General features: G+C 36.2%; 1 protein-coding gene across 1 annotated transcript in view; it reads left to right on the top strand.

Moving 5' to 3' along the window:
- The window catches only part of LOC149420577 (uncharacterized), a 142147-nt gene that overhangs the window by 118726 nt on the left and 9829 nt on the right, over positions 1-13592 (top strand). The window contains exon 3 of the mRNA XM_089636810.1: positions 9287-13585. Coding sequence (XP_089492936.1) covers positions 9287-13585 — 4299 coding nt within the window. The remainder of the gene's footprint in view (positions 1-9286; positions 13586-13592) is intronic.

Below are 13592 nucleotides of genomic sequence, written 5' to 3'. Positions count from 1 at the left end.
GGAAAGTGCCTGGCTCTTCAGATCTAGTCACCAGATACGGCTAAGCCATTTCGAGCAAAGTTTCAATTCTGAATGGTGGATTTTCACCAGGTTGAAGCTGAGAGTATCTACCATTCTGGTTGCTATAGTCCCACAGGCTGCAGTGTAATCAGTTGGCATTCTAGTGCGGTATTAACTTTAAAAATAACTTGACAATGCTTTGTTAAATCAGGGTGGACACAGACCTGGAAAGCAGGGAATTATCAGGGAATTTTACTGACCCGGGAATTATCAGGGAAATGTCAGGGAGTTTCAAAATATTCTTAAAATATCAGGGAATTCCAAAAATAAAACGAAATTCGTTACTTACGATTTGTGAAGTCCCAAAGTTGTGTTTTATTACTTTTACTTGCGGCGTGTGTAACAAAAGATATGCCGACAAAGACAAACTAGATAAGTAGGTATTTTTTATTATTATTTTCGTAAATAGCCCTTGCAACACAATCATGTCGTAAAGCACCCACTTTGGTTTTTCCACCATACTATAGGTGCGAAATCTGTAAAGAAAAAGCTAGCAAAGTTACAACAAAGTGTCAAAAGGGTTGGACACCCAGTACGGTCGTAATAAAATTTAAAGATCATCATTATCAACATTTTTACAAAGTGTCAATGCTTACTTTTTTTTAACTAAAATCGGTACTTCCTGGACTCAGCTGGAATACAGAGTAGTATATCTATTCTATGATCATAAGCAATCATAAGGGAAGTAAATCTCGGTGCAGTAAGTTGGATCAGTTTCTCAGTGAAAATCGAGACGTGTTTTTTTAAATTATTATTAGTGTGCTGCTATCATAAGAGATTGTTTTGGACATCACAATATCCGGAGTATCTTAAGGTAAGTTCCTATTTGCTTTGTAAATTAATGTAATATTGTCACTTTGAGTTATTCAGAAATTTTTTACACAAATAATTCAAAATATTGTGCGTAAAATTATCTTTGCTCTTCTTTTACAACATTAGACTCCGTCCTTTTTATTTTATGAACACATTATTAATATTACTTCGTATATCAAACTGTTGAAAAATAATCCTCCTTTCAGACGACATACATTTTTCGACTGTTTTAACATGTCACAAACTCTTTTTCAAATAATCTAATTTTAATCAATGCAATATCAAGCGCATTTAAGCCTAGAAGCCTAATCTATTTTATAGGTACATAAAGCCTTAACATACGTCTCAGAGGCGTACACATGTAAATGACAGCCAGTAGGCCAAAATATACCTACTTGTGCCCATAGACATATGAATATTAGTAGACCTGCCCTAAGTGATTAAAAGCGTATTATCCCCACTCCCCATACCGGTTCCATTGAGCCGGCTGGGCTCGCGTACGGCCTCAAGTGATATTTGAAAACGTGACGTCATCATTCTTGTGCGAACTATGGTCGAGGCATCATCGGTTCATTTTACGAAATAACACGGCAAAATGTTTACTTGTACTATGAAAACTGGTAAAAATAGATGCGAAAAAAGAGAATAAACCCAATTGTCGTATTACATTCCATATATAAGCATTATTTTATTTTATTTTAAGCATATTCACATCGTATAATATGAATCAGTTGTTACTATCACATCGAGAAACGTCTGGACGCGAAACACAAAGCTGGTTGGTTGCTGGGAAGTAAATTATGAACATTTATAAAAGTGTCTTAACTAAATACTCTGAAACTAACTACGACTCTGAATATAGAAGCTGCCTTACTTTGCCGAATTTGGACTTCGCAAATTTGTTCATAACGTGGCGAGTAATTTGCGCTCCCATGTAAAAATGTCTATTCATTCAAAGCAGATTTTACTTTTAAGAAGTAAATGGTGATATTATAATGCGAGATGCCTATTTACTGTCAGATTGATTTATTGACGAATCACAGTCATCTTCACTCCCTTCGTTCTTCAACAGTTGATTTTACCCCTCGCCTTTATCTTCTCGTCTATTAATTCCTATGTCTGTGCTTGTGCCCTATTTTTCGATGGAAAGTTAAGGTTGGTATGTAAACTAATAATAAAACACAGTTTTATCAATGAAAAATACTATCACAGGTATTTATTACAACGAATCAAAACATTATGCTTATATTCAAACAAAAAAATCATCTTCTTAAAAATAAACTTAAACATATGTTTTTTTTAAATAATCACATATTTTTTTAAGAATAATTTCTTATTCTTAGGGCAAACATTAAAAGTAATCGTGCTTTTAATTACTAGATATAATTTTAGAGCAATCTACACAGACATCAACTTTGTGCTCAGAATATATTGACTTTTTGCACTTACAGCACACTAATTTCGACATTCTCTTTTTTTTAGCAGCAAAAAAGGCAGTATTTACGATTTTCGAGCTCAAGTTCTCCTGCCTGAATTTTATTACCTGAATCAGTAGGTTTTGCAAGAATTTGGCTTATATTTTTTAGTCGGAGCTTCAAGTCTGAATCCAAGGCTTGACCGAATCTGTGCTGAGTTGTTTAATGAATTCTTTTTTGTTTTGAGAGTTTATTTGATCATGTTGTGGCCATAAATTACAACAGAATTGACAAAAGCTATGTTTAAGATGCCATAGTATACACCTATTGACCATCTATTAGTTTTGCGGCTGCAAATGATTGAGGAGCTGATCAAATAAATCTACTCTTCCTTTTGTTTGGTTGTAGAAATGAATCATATCTAGTTTGCACTTGAATTATTATTTATTGAATTTTCATCACAAGAAGATAAACGGTAAAACATACTTGCAGGGTTTGGCTTGTACGATAGAAATGTCAGAGGGTCATCAAAACAAAACGTAGAACTGCCAACAGGTCGAGATCTAGAATTCTTCAATTAATCGTGGATTTCCCGCCTATTTGATCGAAAAGTGCCCACTAGATTTAATTTGTAATTTGATCTGGTCCTCGAGAGGTGCAGACTTTATTCATAGCTGTAGTTCTGTGACATGATTGACCCTTATTAGTTGACCAAACACCCCGCGTCCATTCTTACTGCGAAGAGTATTTTCAGGAACATGATAAATTCGCCCTGAGTTGGCAGATTGCGAAGCATGAGCAGAATCAGATGCTAGGTCAGCTTCTGCAATTTTGAGTCGGCTTCTTCAGTGGGAGCAGATTCTTTTAAAAGGAAAGATTCTTCAGTTACATAGTTATTCTCATCTTTTTTAAATGTCGTCCACAAACTGGCTGTCCTCGTCTTCAGAAGCTGATTCTCCCAGAGAAAGACTATCTTCTTTGTCTAAGATTTTCAAAATATCGTTATTGTTTAATTCATTAGACCATGACATGTTGGTATCTGAAACAATGCCAAAATAAACATAAAATGGACGAAAAATTAACGAAAGTAAAAACACATAATCTTGGTTAAAAATTACACAAAGCCTAAACATACGTCTCGCAGGCGTACTATACCTCAAAAACTCAAAAATGGCTGGACTTACCTTAGTGATACGGGTACCATCGGCGAGCTCCCGTCGACCACTGGGTTGGTTAAAGAGCACGAGGCGCTAACTTCAACCGTTAGAAAGAGAAATAGAATTTAAGATTTTGTGTACGCCTTGCAGGCGTAGATAAGGCTTCTAGGGTTAAGCAATGCACGAATCAAGCCTTTACACCAAATTTTATTTTATACAAAAATCTTTTTTGAAAATTATGTAATGTTATTGTACCTTTCAAGAAGTGGGAACTTTAGATCACATCTTTTTTGGTTATCCTTCTTTAAACAAATATCCTTTCTTTTATCAAACCTTATCTAAAATAGCCTCTCCTCCATTCAACATCTCATATCTTCTAAGTCTGAACTTGACTCCAAACTTCCATATAATTTTGAATTTTGCCCATTTAAATAAAATTAATATATAAATTCATATTCCCTCTCTCCATAATTGAAATGATGGCCTAGAACACCCTTGAAGGGTGAAAGACAGAAAAAAAAATTGTATGAATATTAAATTTAATTTAATTCATATATAGTATATTTATATAGAATTAAATTTAATTCATATATAGTATATTTATATAGAATTAAATTTAATTCATAAATAGTAAATTTGTACCTTGTTCCAGAGTACATGATACTCTCAGTATTGCCCTGGTGAGAGGACACCATTAAGAATCGAAAGCTGTTTGAAAATTGCATACCTATGCTTAGTGACTAGATCTGAATAGCCGGCTACTTTCCAACCTTCTTTTTCCCTATCTCCTTTCCTCCCCAAGTCTCCCACTTGATAACATTCCCCGAAATGGATTTGCCATAGTCCCACTGGCCCCAAGTAGATGGGACTCTTGTGAATATACATGACTTTACTACTGGAGCCTATGTCTAAACAACCTTCAATCTTAAATAGTAGTATTTCGCTAGGACGATAGGTACTACCAATAAATACCAATCTCGTATGTTTTAAAATGAACATCTTTCAAAGAGTCATTGCATGCTCCTGGCTGATCTTTTTTAGATCACATATTATATTTGCCTTGCCATCATTTGTTGTCTTGTTATTTATGTTAATTTTTTTTATTCTTTTCACCAGATAACCTTTTTACAAAAAATGGCGACACAATTACAAAATGATTGGTTAAATGATTCAGGAATTAATTTTTGGATCGAAGATGTTAAGAATGACCCAACTAAAGCAAAGTGCTAAGTTTGCAATGTCACTTTCTCCCTTAGCAACATGGGCAGAACAGCTGTCAACAGTCATGCCAAAGGAGTCGAGCATATTAAACGTATAACAGCCAGTAAAACTTCAAACTCTATTATCAATCATTTCTTGCTACCAAAACAACAGCAGAAGAGTGGTACGACAACTGTGCTTGATCCTTCTACTTCTGCTGTGATTCCTTCTAACAGTAATAACCTCCCTCAAACTCAACCTCTTCCTAATCAAGAGAATGGAAAAGAAGTTCCCGGAAGAGCTTCACGTAATACACTAAATTCATTCGTCCTGAAAGAAGATGTGAGTCGTGCAGAAATTCTTTGGTGTATCCAGACAATGATGACACATAACTCAATGCGATCGGCAGGCAGTGATGTGAACTTGTTCAAAATTATGTTTAATGACAGTGAAATAGCCGCAAAGATGGAACTGCAAAGATCAAAAATAGCTTATTCCATTCTTTATGGCATTACACCTTATTATAAAAATAAATTGATCAAATCCCTCACTTCTTGTGATCATTTTGTTATAGGATTTGACAAGTCACTCAATAAAGTTTGTCAAGAAACTCAGATGGACATTAATGTTCGATTTTGGAATGGTGACAGTAATGAAGTCCATACAAGATATTTAGCATCTGCTTTTCTCCGTCGCACAAGGGCCTCTGATCTTATTAAGTCGTTTACGGAGTCTATTTCACCACTAATTAAACTTTAAAAAATTTTGCAAATTTCAATGGATGGACCAAATGTCAATCACAAATTTTTTAAAGACCTTAAAGCTGATATGCAAATTAATGAAGAAGTCAACGATCCATCGAAACTTGACATGGGAAGTTGCGGTCTCCATAACATGCATGGTGCATTTAAGAGTGGAATTGAGACCACCGGTTGGGAGATTGTTAAATTTCTTAGGGCAATCTATTGTGTATTCAAAAATATTCCGACACGTCGTGCCCAACTTACGGAGTATTCAGGATCAACTATTTTTCCAAAAAAGTTCTGTGCAGTTCGTTGGCTGGAAAATGACAAAGTCGCTGCACGTGCAATTGAAATTATTCCAAATCTGAAGAAAATGGTCGACGGTCTGAAACGGGATAAAAATGAACCGACTAGCGCCAGTTACAAAACTGTAAGCAGAGCCATTGCAGACCCCTTCCTTCCTGTGAAGTTGGAGTTTTTTCGGTCTTTAGCTGCTGAATGTCAACCATTCCTACAGGAATACCAACTGACTCCCCCATGGTACCTTTCCTACACAGCTCTCTAGTCACAGTTCTCAAAAATGTGATGAACAGGTTCGTTAAAGACGATGTGATGAATTCGCTTTCAGCAGAAACTCTCTTTAGAGTGGATTTATCGAATGCGAATAATCTGATGGCACCAGCTCAAGTGGATCTAGGATATGGCACAAAAAAAGCCATAAAAAATGCAAGGAAAGATAAAAATGTGACTGATCTACTAATTCTAGAATTTCGCAGGGATGCTGCAGTTGCCTTAAAAGCATTTACACAAAAGCTAAACAGATCACCCCTTTTGTATAAATTAACAAAGGCAGTTTCTTATTTCGATCCAAGCCTCGTTTACATGCCTGAGGTAAGAAATAAAAGAATGAAGGATCTATTCACCATACTTACCGACAAAAATTGGATCACTGGCACGGCTGCTGATGAGATTGATCGAGCCTTTGTCAAATTATTTATTTATTATTTATTTATTTATTTATTGGATGATTTATATAGCGCCACTTTTGTGAGATATCACCTCAGGGGCGCTTTACAGTTAATGCAGATATTACAAAAAAAATATAAATATTACAAATTGAAATTGAAATTAAGTTAAATAAAATGAAGTACTTTATTATGCTCTCAGTCTTCTGCAGAAGTGGAACTTCAGAGCTACAGCAGAGCAAATACACGTCTGGACCATTTCTGGAGAGATTTGCTTCTAAAGAATCCACGCCCAAACTCGTTGCTGAAGTTGTTGAAGATGGTAATGATTTTGTCACATGGCAATGCCAATATTGAAAGGGGCTTCTCGGTTAACGCTGGGTGTTTAGTTGAAAACCTGAAGAACGAAACACTGGTCGCCCAAAGGATGACATATGATTCTGTGATTAAGGAAACTGGTGGGGATGTCACTAGACTAAATGTTCCGAAGCCTCTAATACATGCCTTCAGAAACTCACGTTCACTTCTTTCAGAAGAGACAGAACGGAGAAAAAAATAAGCTACACAAACACACTCTCTGAAGAAAGAAACGTGTAGCAGATGAGAAGCGACACTTGGAGTGTAAAAAAGCAAAACTTTTAGCTGAAGTTCGTGCTATTGATGAACAAGTTAATACTATGCATTCACATTGTGAACTTAATACTTTTTATACATATTTTATTCGTGTCTCTTGTTTTTTATTTTTTTATTTGTAGAACTCCGTATTATTTATTATATTACTTTAAGTATTTTAATGTTTTTTTTAAAAATTTATTCTTTTTATTAATAATTTTTCTTGTTACATACATAAATATAATAAATAATACAAAACAAGTTTTTATCTTATTTTTTATAAACAGTAAAAAAAGATAGTACAAATAACTTATATAGATAACATTTCTTCTTTCTTGTTTTGAATCTGTATTTTTTTTTATTTTTAGATAGTGCTCCCATAAAAAGTTTTGCTTGTGTATGTGGGAGGAAGGTGTTAATTTTTTGGTTAGATTTTTTATTATTTTGTTTATTAATTTATTTATTTTTATTTTTGATATTGATATTGTTTTTACTGTGCAGTTTTTATTTTTTAGTTTCAGTTTTCAGTACACTTTTTAATTGTGGTTATTTGAAATATTTATGTTAAAGTTGCCACATATAATCGTAAAAATCTTTGTTAGTTTATTAAGGTATTGATAAAGTTGATTTGTAAATTTTGATATGTTTGATTTGTGTGTGCGGTGTATTGTAATAATTCTATAAACAGAATTTTTAAATTTAAAATCTACTTTTAAACAATTTACAAATTCCATGTTTACCTCTTCTGTATTTATAACTTCACAATCATCACGTACAAACATTATTATTCCACTATTTTTATTTATTGTTATTTTTGTTGCTATTCCTCGATATTATAATATATTTTTTTTAAGTTATAAACCCTAAGATTTAAAATACATATTATATTTTCACTATGTTTAACTTGTATAAAAGGACTAAGTGGACTACCGCTGCGAGTATTGAACTCGCCCCGTTCGACTGCCAAGTGAGCATTCTACCCACTGGGCCATCGACACCTCATAAATAATTTTAAACTTTTTTTACTTAACTTAAATTTGATTGTTAACATTAAAAATACTTTCTATTGCTGTTTATTTTCACTATCTTATAAAATATATATATATTATCGTTGCATAAAATATGTCCCGTGGTACCATATTTTATTCTAGTTCTGTTTTATTGACTGTCTTTTATTTTTTTATATTTTGTTAATATGTAAATAATGGTTTAGTTTTGTTCTTGGTGTAAAATTCTGTATATGTAATATGTTTGATGATTTCCATTCTCAGTTAGTAATCTTGTTGGCATAGATTTTGATTTCACATTTATTCATTTTCACTACAATACATATTGTATGTTGTGGAAATTTTACTTTACATCTATCTGTTTTTATTATTATTAATAATAATGATACCTAAACACGACCTGTCAACTAATTGGTGTGTGTGTGTTTTTTTTATAGGTAATTTAACATTTAAATCATGGATTTTAGTATTTCTAAAATGACATTGCATCACTATTTATATCATAGTTTCGTGTAAATAAATAATAAATCACCTTCTAAGCTTTAGTCAAATGCTATGGTTCAATTTTCTCTATTACCATATTTTTATTTGTATTATCTAATGTCCCAACTGCTTACCCAAAGGGTATATTGTTTTTTTTAATTATTAATATTCTAAACTGTTCCCTAGTATTGTTGCTTCTTTCATGTGATACTTTGTTAGTATCTCTTTTAATGTTAATATTTTTTGTTTATTTGTCTATTTTTGTCTGGTCTTTTCATTTGTACACAAATTGTCTTCAGGCGAAATATCATAAATTTGTAACAAGTGTATTTTGTTTTGAATAGATCATTGTGGTGCAAAGAAATAATAAATGCTTTAGATGACGGAATTCCCTTTATTTATGTATCTGTTCTAATTTTCTGGCGTAGATGAAAATCGTGTTTCAAAAATAAAATTTTGAACGATATGTCCTTATACCAAATAAAACATATCAGGGAAAAATATAGAAACTGCCCTGGAAAACCTGGAATTATCAGGGAATTTTGAAATCCGTTTTTTGTGGCCACCCTGTAAATAATGGCTAAACTATTTATTTTATAAATATATAAATGAGTATGTAATGAAATGTTTATAATAAATGTGTTAGTTTTTGTTTCTTTTAATTTACGTTTTTATGTTCACAGAGTGTTTGAAGTTCCAGGGCGGATCAATTGTACCATATGACATTTGTTCACCTTGTCATCTTTTCCTTTTCAGAATATGGCACACTTCTCGACAGCAGACATATTCTATCATATAACATTTGTTTACATTATCTTATTTTCTTTTCAGGACATGGCACACTTCTCGACAGCAGACTTGTTCCGTGCCCCCACACCCCCGCTCAACACAACACCCAGCACGCGAACCAAATACAGATTGTTTAAAATGACAGATATAAAAAGTCAAAGCCAAATATATAAAGAAGCTTGCAAAGCAATCAAGAAATCCTCTCAATACAGGACTGCTAAATGGCAAAGAGCAATTAAAATGAATTTAGAAATTAGCACGCAATGCACAAAAACTGCCCCAATTAGACGTAAAAGCATATCTGGTACACCTCAAACAACTATGAAACTTGCACCAGCTCGTCGTAAAAGTATGTTCGTTTCAATCTCAGAGCTGACAAGCCAAACCCAAAATAACATTATTCGAGAACAGTATCCTGTAAGTGTGGGTAAAATAGTTACAGACCCTTATTCTTACACTGAATCTGATCTGAGTTCACCTGATCTGAGTCGCAGTGCATTCAATGCAAGAACAAACTCAATGTCCCGTGTTCAAAGTTTACCCAATCGACGTAAAAGTGTGTGCCATACAGGTGCAGAACCGTCTATGGCTAAAGATAGATCACTTGATCGAAGTTACAGCATGTCCATTACAATCACAGACACATTGTCTCCTGTCGAAAGTTTACCTAATCGATGTAAAAGTGTGTGCCATACAGTTACAGAACCATCTAACAATAGGTCACTTGATCGAAGTTACAGTGTATCCAATGCAATCACAGGCTCATCGTCTGATATCCTACCCAATCGATGTAAAAGTGTGTGCCATACAGTTACAGAAACATCTACAGCTGACAATAAATCATCCGATCAAAGTTACAGTGTGTCCAATACAATCACAGACTTATCTTCCCACGTCCAAAATTCACCCAATCGACGTAAAAGTGTGTGCCATTCAGTCATAGAACCACCTATTGCTAACAACAAATCACCTGATCAACGTGACAGTGTGCATAATACCAACACAGGCCCCATGTCCCACATCCAAGGTGTACCCAATCGACGTAAAAGTGTGTGCCATTCAGTCATAGAACCACCTATTGCTAACAACAAATCACCTGATCAACGTGACAGTGTGCATAATACCAACACAGGCCCCATGTCCCACATCCAAGGTGTACCCAATCGACGTAAAAGTGTGTGCCATTCAGTCATAGAACCACCTATTGCTAACAACAAATCACCTGATCAACGTGACAGTGTGCATAATACCAACACAGGCCCCATGTCCCACATCCAAGGTGTACCCAATCGACGTAAAAGTGTGAGCCAGGCAGTCACAGGACCATCTAAGGCTAGCAATAAATCATCCGATCAAAGTTGCAGTGTGTCCAACACAATCACAGAATTATCTTCCGATATCCAAGGTGTACCCCATCGACATAAAAGTGTGTGCCATTCAGTCATAGAACAACCATCTATGGCTAACAATAGATCACTTGGTCGAAGTTACAGTGTTTCCAATCCAATCACAGAATCAAGATCCGATATACAAAATTTACCCAATCGACGTAAAAGTGTATGCCGCCATTCAGTCACAGAACCATCTATGGCTAACAATAAATCATCTGATCAACGTGGCAGTGTGTGTAATACCAACATAGACCCGTTGCCCCTTGGAAATGTTACAGTCACCGAATCTTCAATGCAAATATTGGGGTCGTCTAATATCAATACAAACCAGACGCAAGAAAGATTGTCTCCTGAAGCAGATGCAAAATGTGTTCTGATCAAGGTTTCTCAGTCTCCGGCTGCTAAACGACATCTAGACTCTCCGCTGGGAGAAGAAAAGTGTAAATTGTTCAAGACAGAGATAAAACCTGAACAAGGTGTTTATTCCATACAAAAAAGGCTGCTTTTATCAGAATATGTTATTGAAAAATTGGCCAATCAGCCAGAAAAAATAGATGATTATGAAATGATATTCTTCTATTCAGATGCAAGCTTAAACACATTTTGTTTGGATAATACCTTTGTAAATGGTCTGGTCGATTCTACATTCAACTGGGTGAAGTCTGCAGTCTATAGAAAGTCTCTCTCTATCAGTATTTCCAAGATGGAAATATTTAACGTGTTGAAGAAACTGTATGTTTCCCACAATCCTGAATATGTGGAAATACCTCCTGATTTTGAAGTTTTAGTAGAAGCGAACATTGGTGCCAATATTGAATCTTCAAGGAAATCCCCTGACACCAATGCCAACACTTCATCGATGAGGGACTTTCCTAACTCCACATTTTCCATGGACTCTTCAACTTCAATGCAAAGATCGAATTACCCAATGTTGCCACCGACACAAGCGGAAGCTCCCAACCTCGCAGCCTTCCTTCCTTCATATCATCATTATTACAATCCAACAGTGGGAGGTAACAGTGGCTATTACCACAACACTAACTCAGTGCCGACAGATAGAGATAGACTGACATCCGTGGATGGAACAGCATTGCCTCTCTCTACCCTTAACTTGATATCAGCACAGAATAACACGGTTACTGCCACACGTTCAGCTTCAAAACAAACTTCTTCTAAAATTGCTTTTTCAGAAAGTATTGTTTCTCTGCCAGCACGGCGTGTAGCACAAAATATTGGCCAAGTAAATAATATGTCTTCGCTTACAACTGCAACTGCTCTAGAACGACAAAAGCAACTACCAGTTAACCCTGCGCCAAATCCGATATTGAACCCTTATAATATGAACTTAAATTCAGGAACTGGAGTATTAAATCCACATTATAATAATATGTACGCAGGAAGCGATTCTTCTCTAATCAATAGAATTGTGACTCAACCTATACTAGCCGTTTCAACAGTTGCTAACAATTTGCATACAACGACACATCCCACAGTCGCGGGAAATCATACCACTGCACCTTCGCAGCATGTGTATAACAATAACCTACCTGTTTACCATTTAAGAGATAGTTCAGGAATGGACCCTTCATTGAGAGAAGCAAATATTATGCTTCCAACAAAACAGCATGTAGAAAATCTTCTGAATTCACAAAACTCTGTGAAGGGTAAGCAAATGTTTACTTTACCCCTACCCCAAGTACGAAACAGGCAATCTGCAAGTTCAACTCCTCGAGAGATTGTGTCGCAAACTGACAATACTCCGACAAACATTCAAACCACAGCATTTGCCAGACAACCCCTACCAGCCAATACACAGATTCTATCACAAATGCTAGCCAATCCAAGAACTAGTCCTGCTTTCGGCGAACTAGCTATTGCTTCACCAACAACACCATCTGTACACGACTCGTCACAGCAACTGCCAGTAGCCACAAAGCCAAATTTACCTATGCACTCGGCGCGCTTGCATTCTTCAAACAGCAAGCCCAAATCCACCCAATATGATAATTCTTACTCAAAGACATCCATTCCTCCAGAAGATGTTAACGCTTCCGTGGCAGGGCGAGCTCTAATGCAAAATGGCCACGCACCCTCTTATCCCACAAATAGTTCAAATTTACCAATATCTATTATTGGTTCTGCGAATACTTCGCCAGCGTCGCATATTCGTAAGCACTCCTCTCATTCGACACGACCGACAGTTCTGGCTACACAGCCGCGTCTTTCCCCCTACGAATCGAGAATGAATCCTTCGCCTCGTGCGGCCACTACCGCTTCTCCGACTACACCGTGTAGTAACCAGAAACTATTTAGTCATTCGATAAAATCACCACAAAAGGAAACCCAACAAAATTCTGTTAAATTTAGTTATTCAGCCTCGGCAGCTAACAATCAATTAAAAAAATACAATCAGAATCCTAATCAAAGTCCTAATTACCCAACAAAAAATCTACCCTCTCCGAACAATCCCAATAATAATAATTATAGCAATTACTTGGCATCCCGTTCCGATGTTGGAAACACGTGGCATGGAAATAGTACTGAATATGCTTCTCCGTTGGAACAAAGTCGAATTGTAAGTAGGCTTTGGCAGCCGGGAGCACCGCTACATGGAACATCCACAGTCAGCTTGAGGGACACCCGCAAGCCAGCGAGAATCACTTCTCGGAGACAGAGCGTCAGAGGTCCTCCTCCTTCGCCTTGGAAGCCGGAGCAGGCAAACAGATCTTCAGGACAGGGACAGACGCGGTGGGAGCCCAACGTCCCTCACCACTCGGGACCCCCGGGTGCTTACTTCTATCCCATGCAGCCGGAGCCACAGTACCCCTACATGGGTTCCAGGGGCTGGAGGGGCGCTCCGCAGATGCCGCCTCCTCGTGAAATGCACGCACAACCACCGTATGCACATCACGGGAATAACTCCTACTATCCCCACGGCAACATTGTCAATGTAAGTG

The sequence above is a fragment of the Hesperophylax consimilis genome, chromosome 10 (assembly GCF_061612785.1).
Source record: "Hesperophylax consimilis isolate HC1 chromosome 10, BYU_Hcon_1.0, whole genome shotgun sequence".
Taxonomy (NCBI): domain Eukaryota; kingdom Metazoa; phylum Arthropoda; class Insecta; order Trichoptera; family Limnephilidae; genus Hesperophylax; species Hesperophylax consimilis.
Note: the sequence above shows the minus strand (reverse complement) of the source record. Positions and strands in the feature narration are given on the sequence as shown.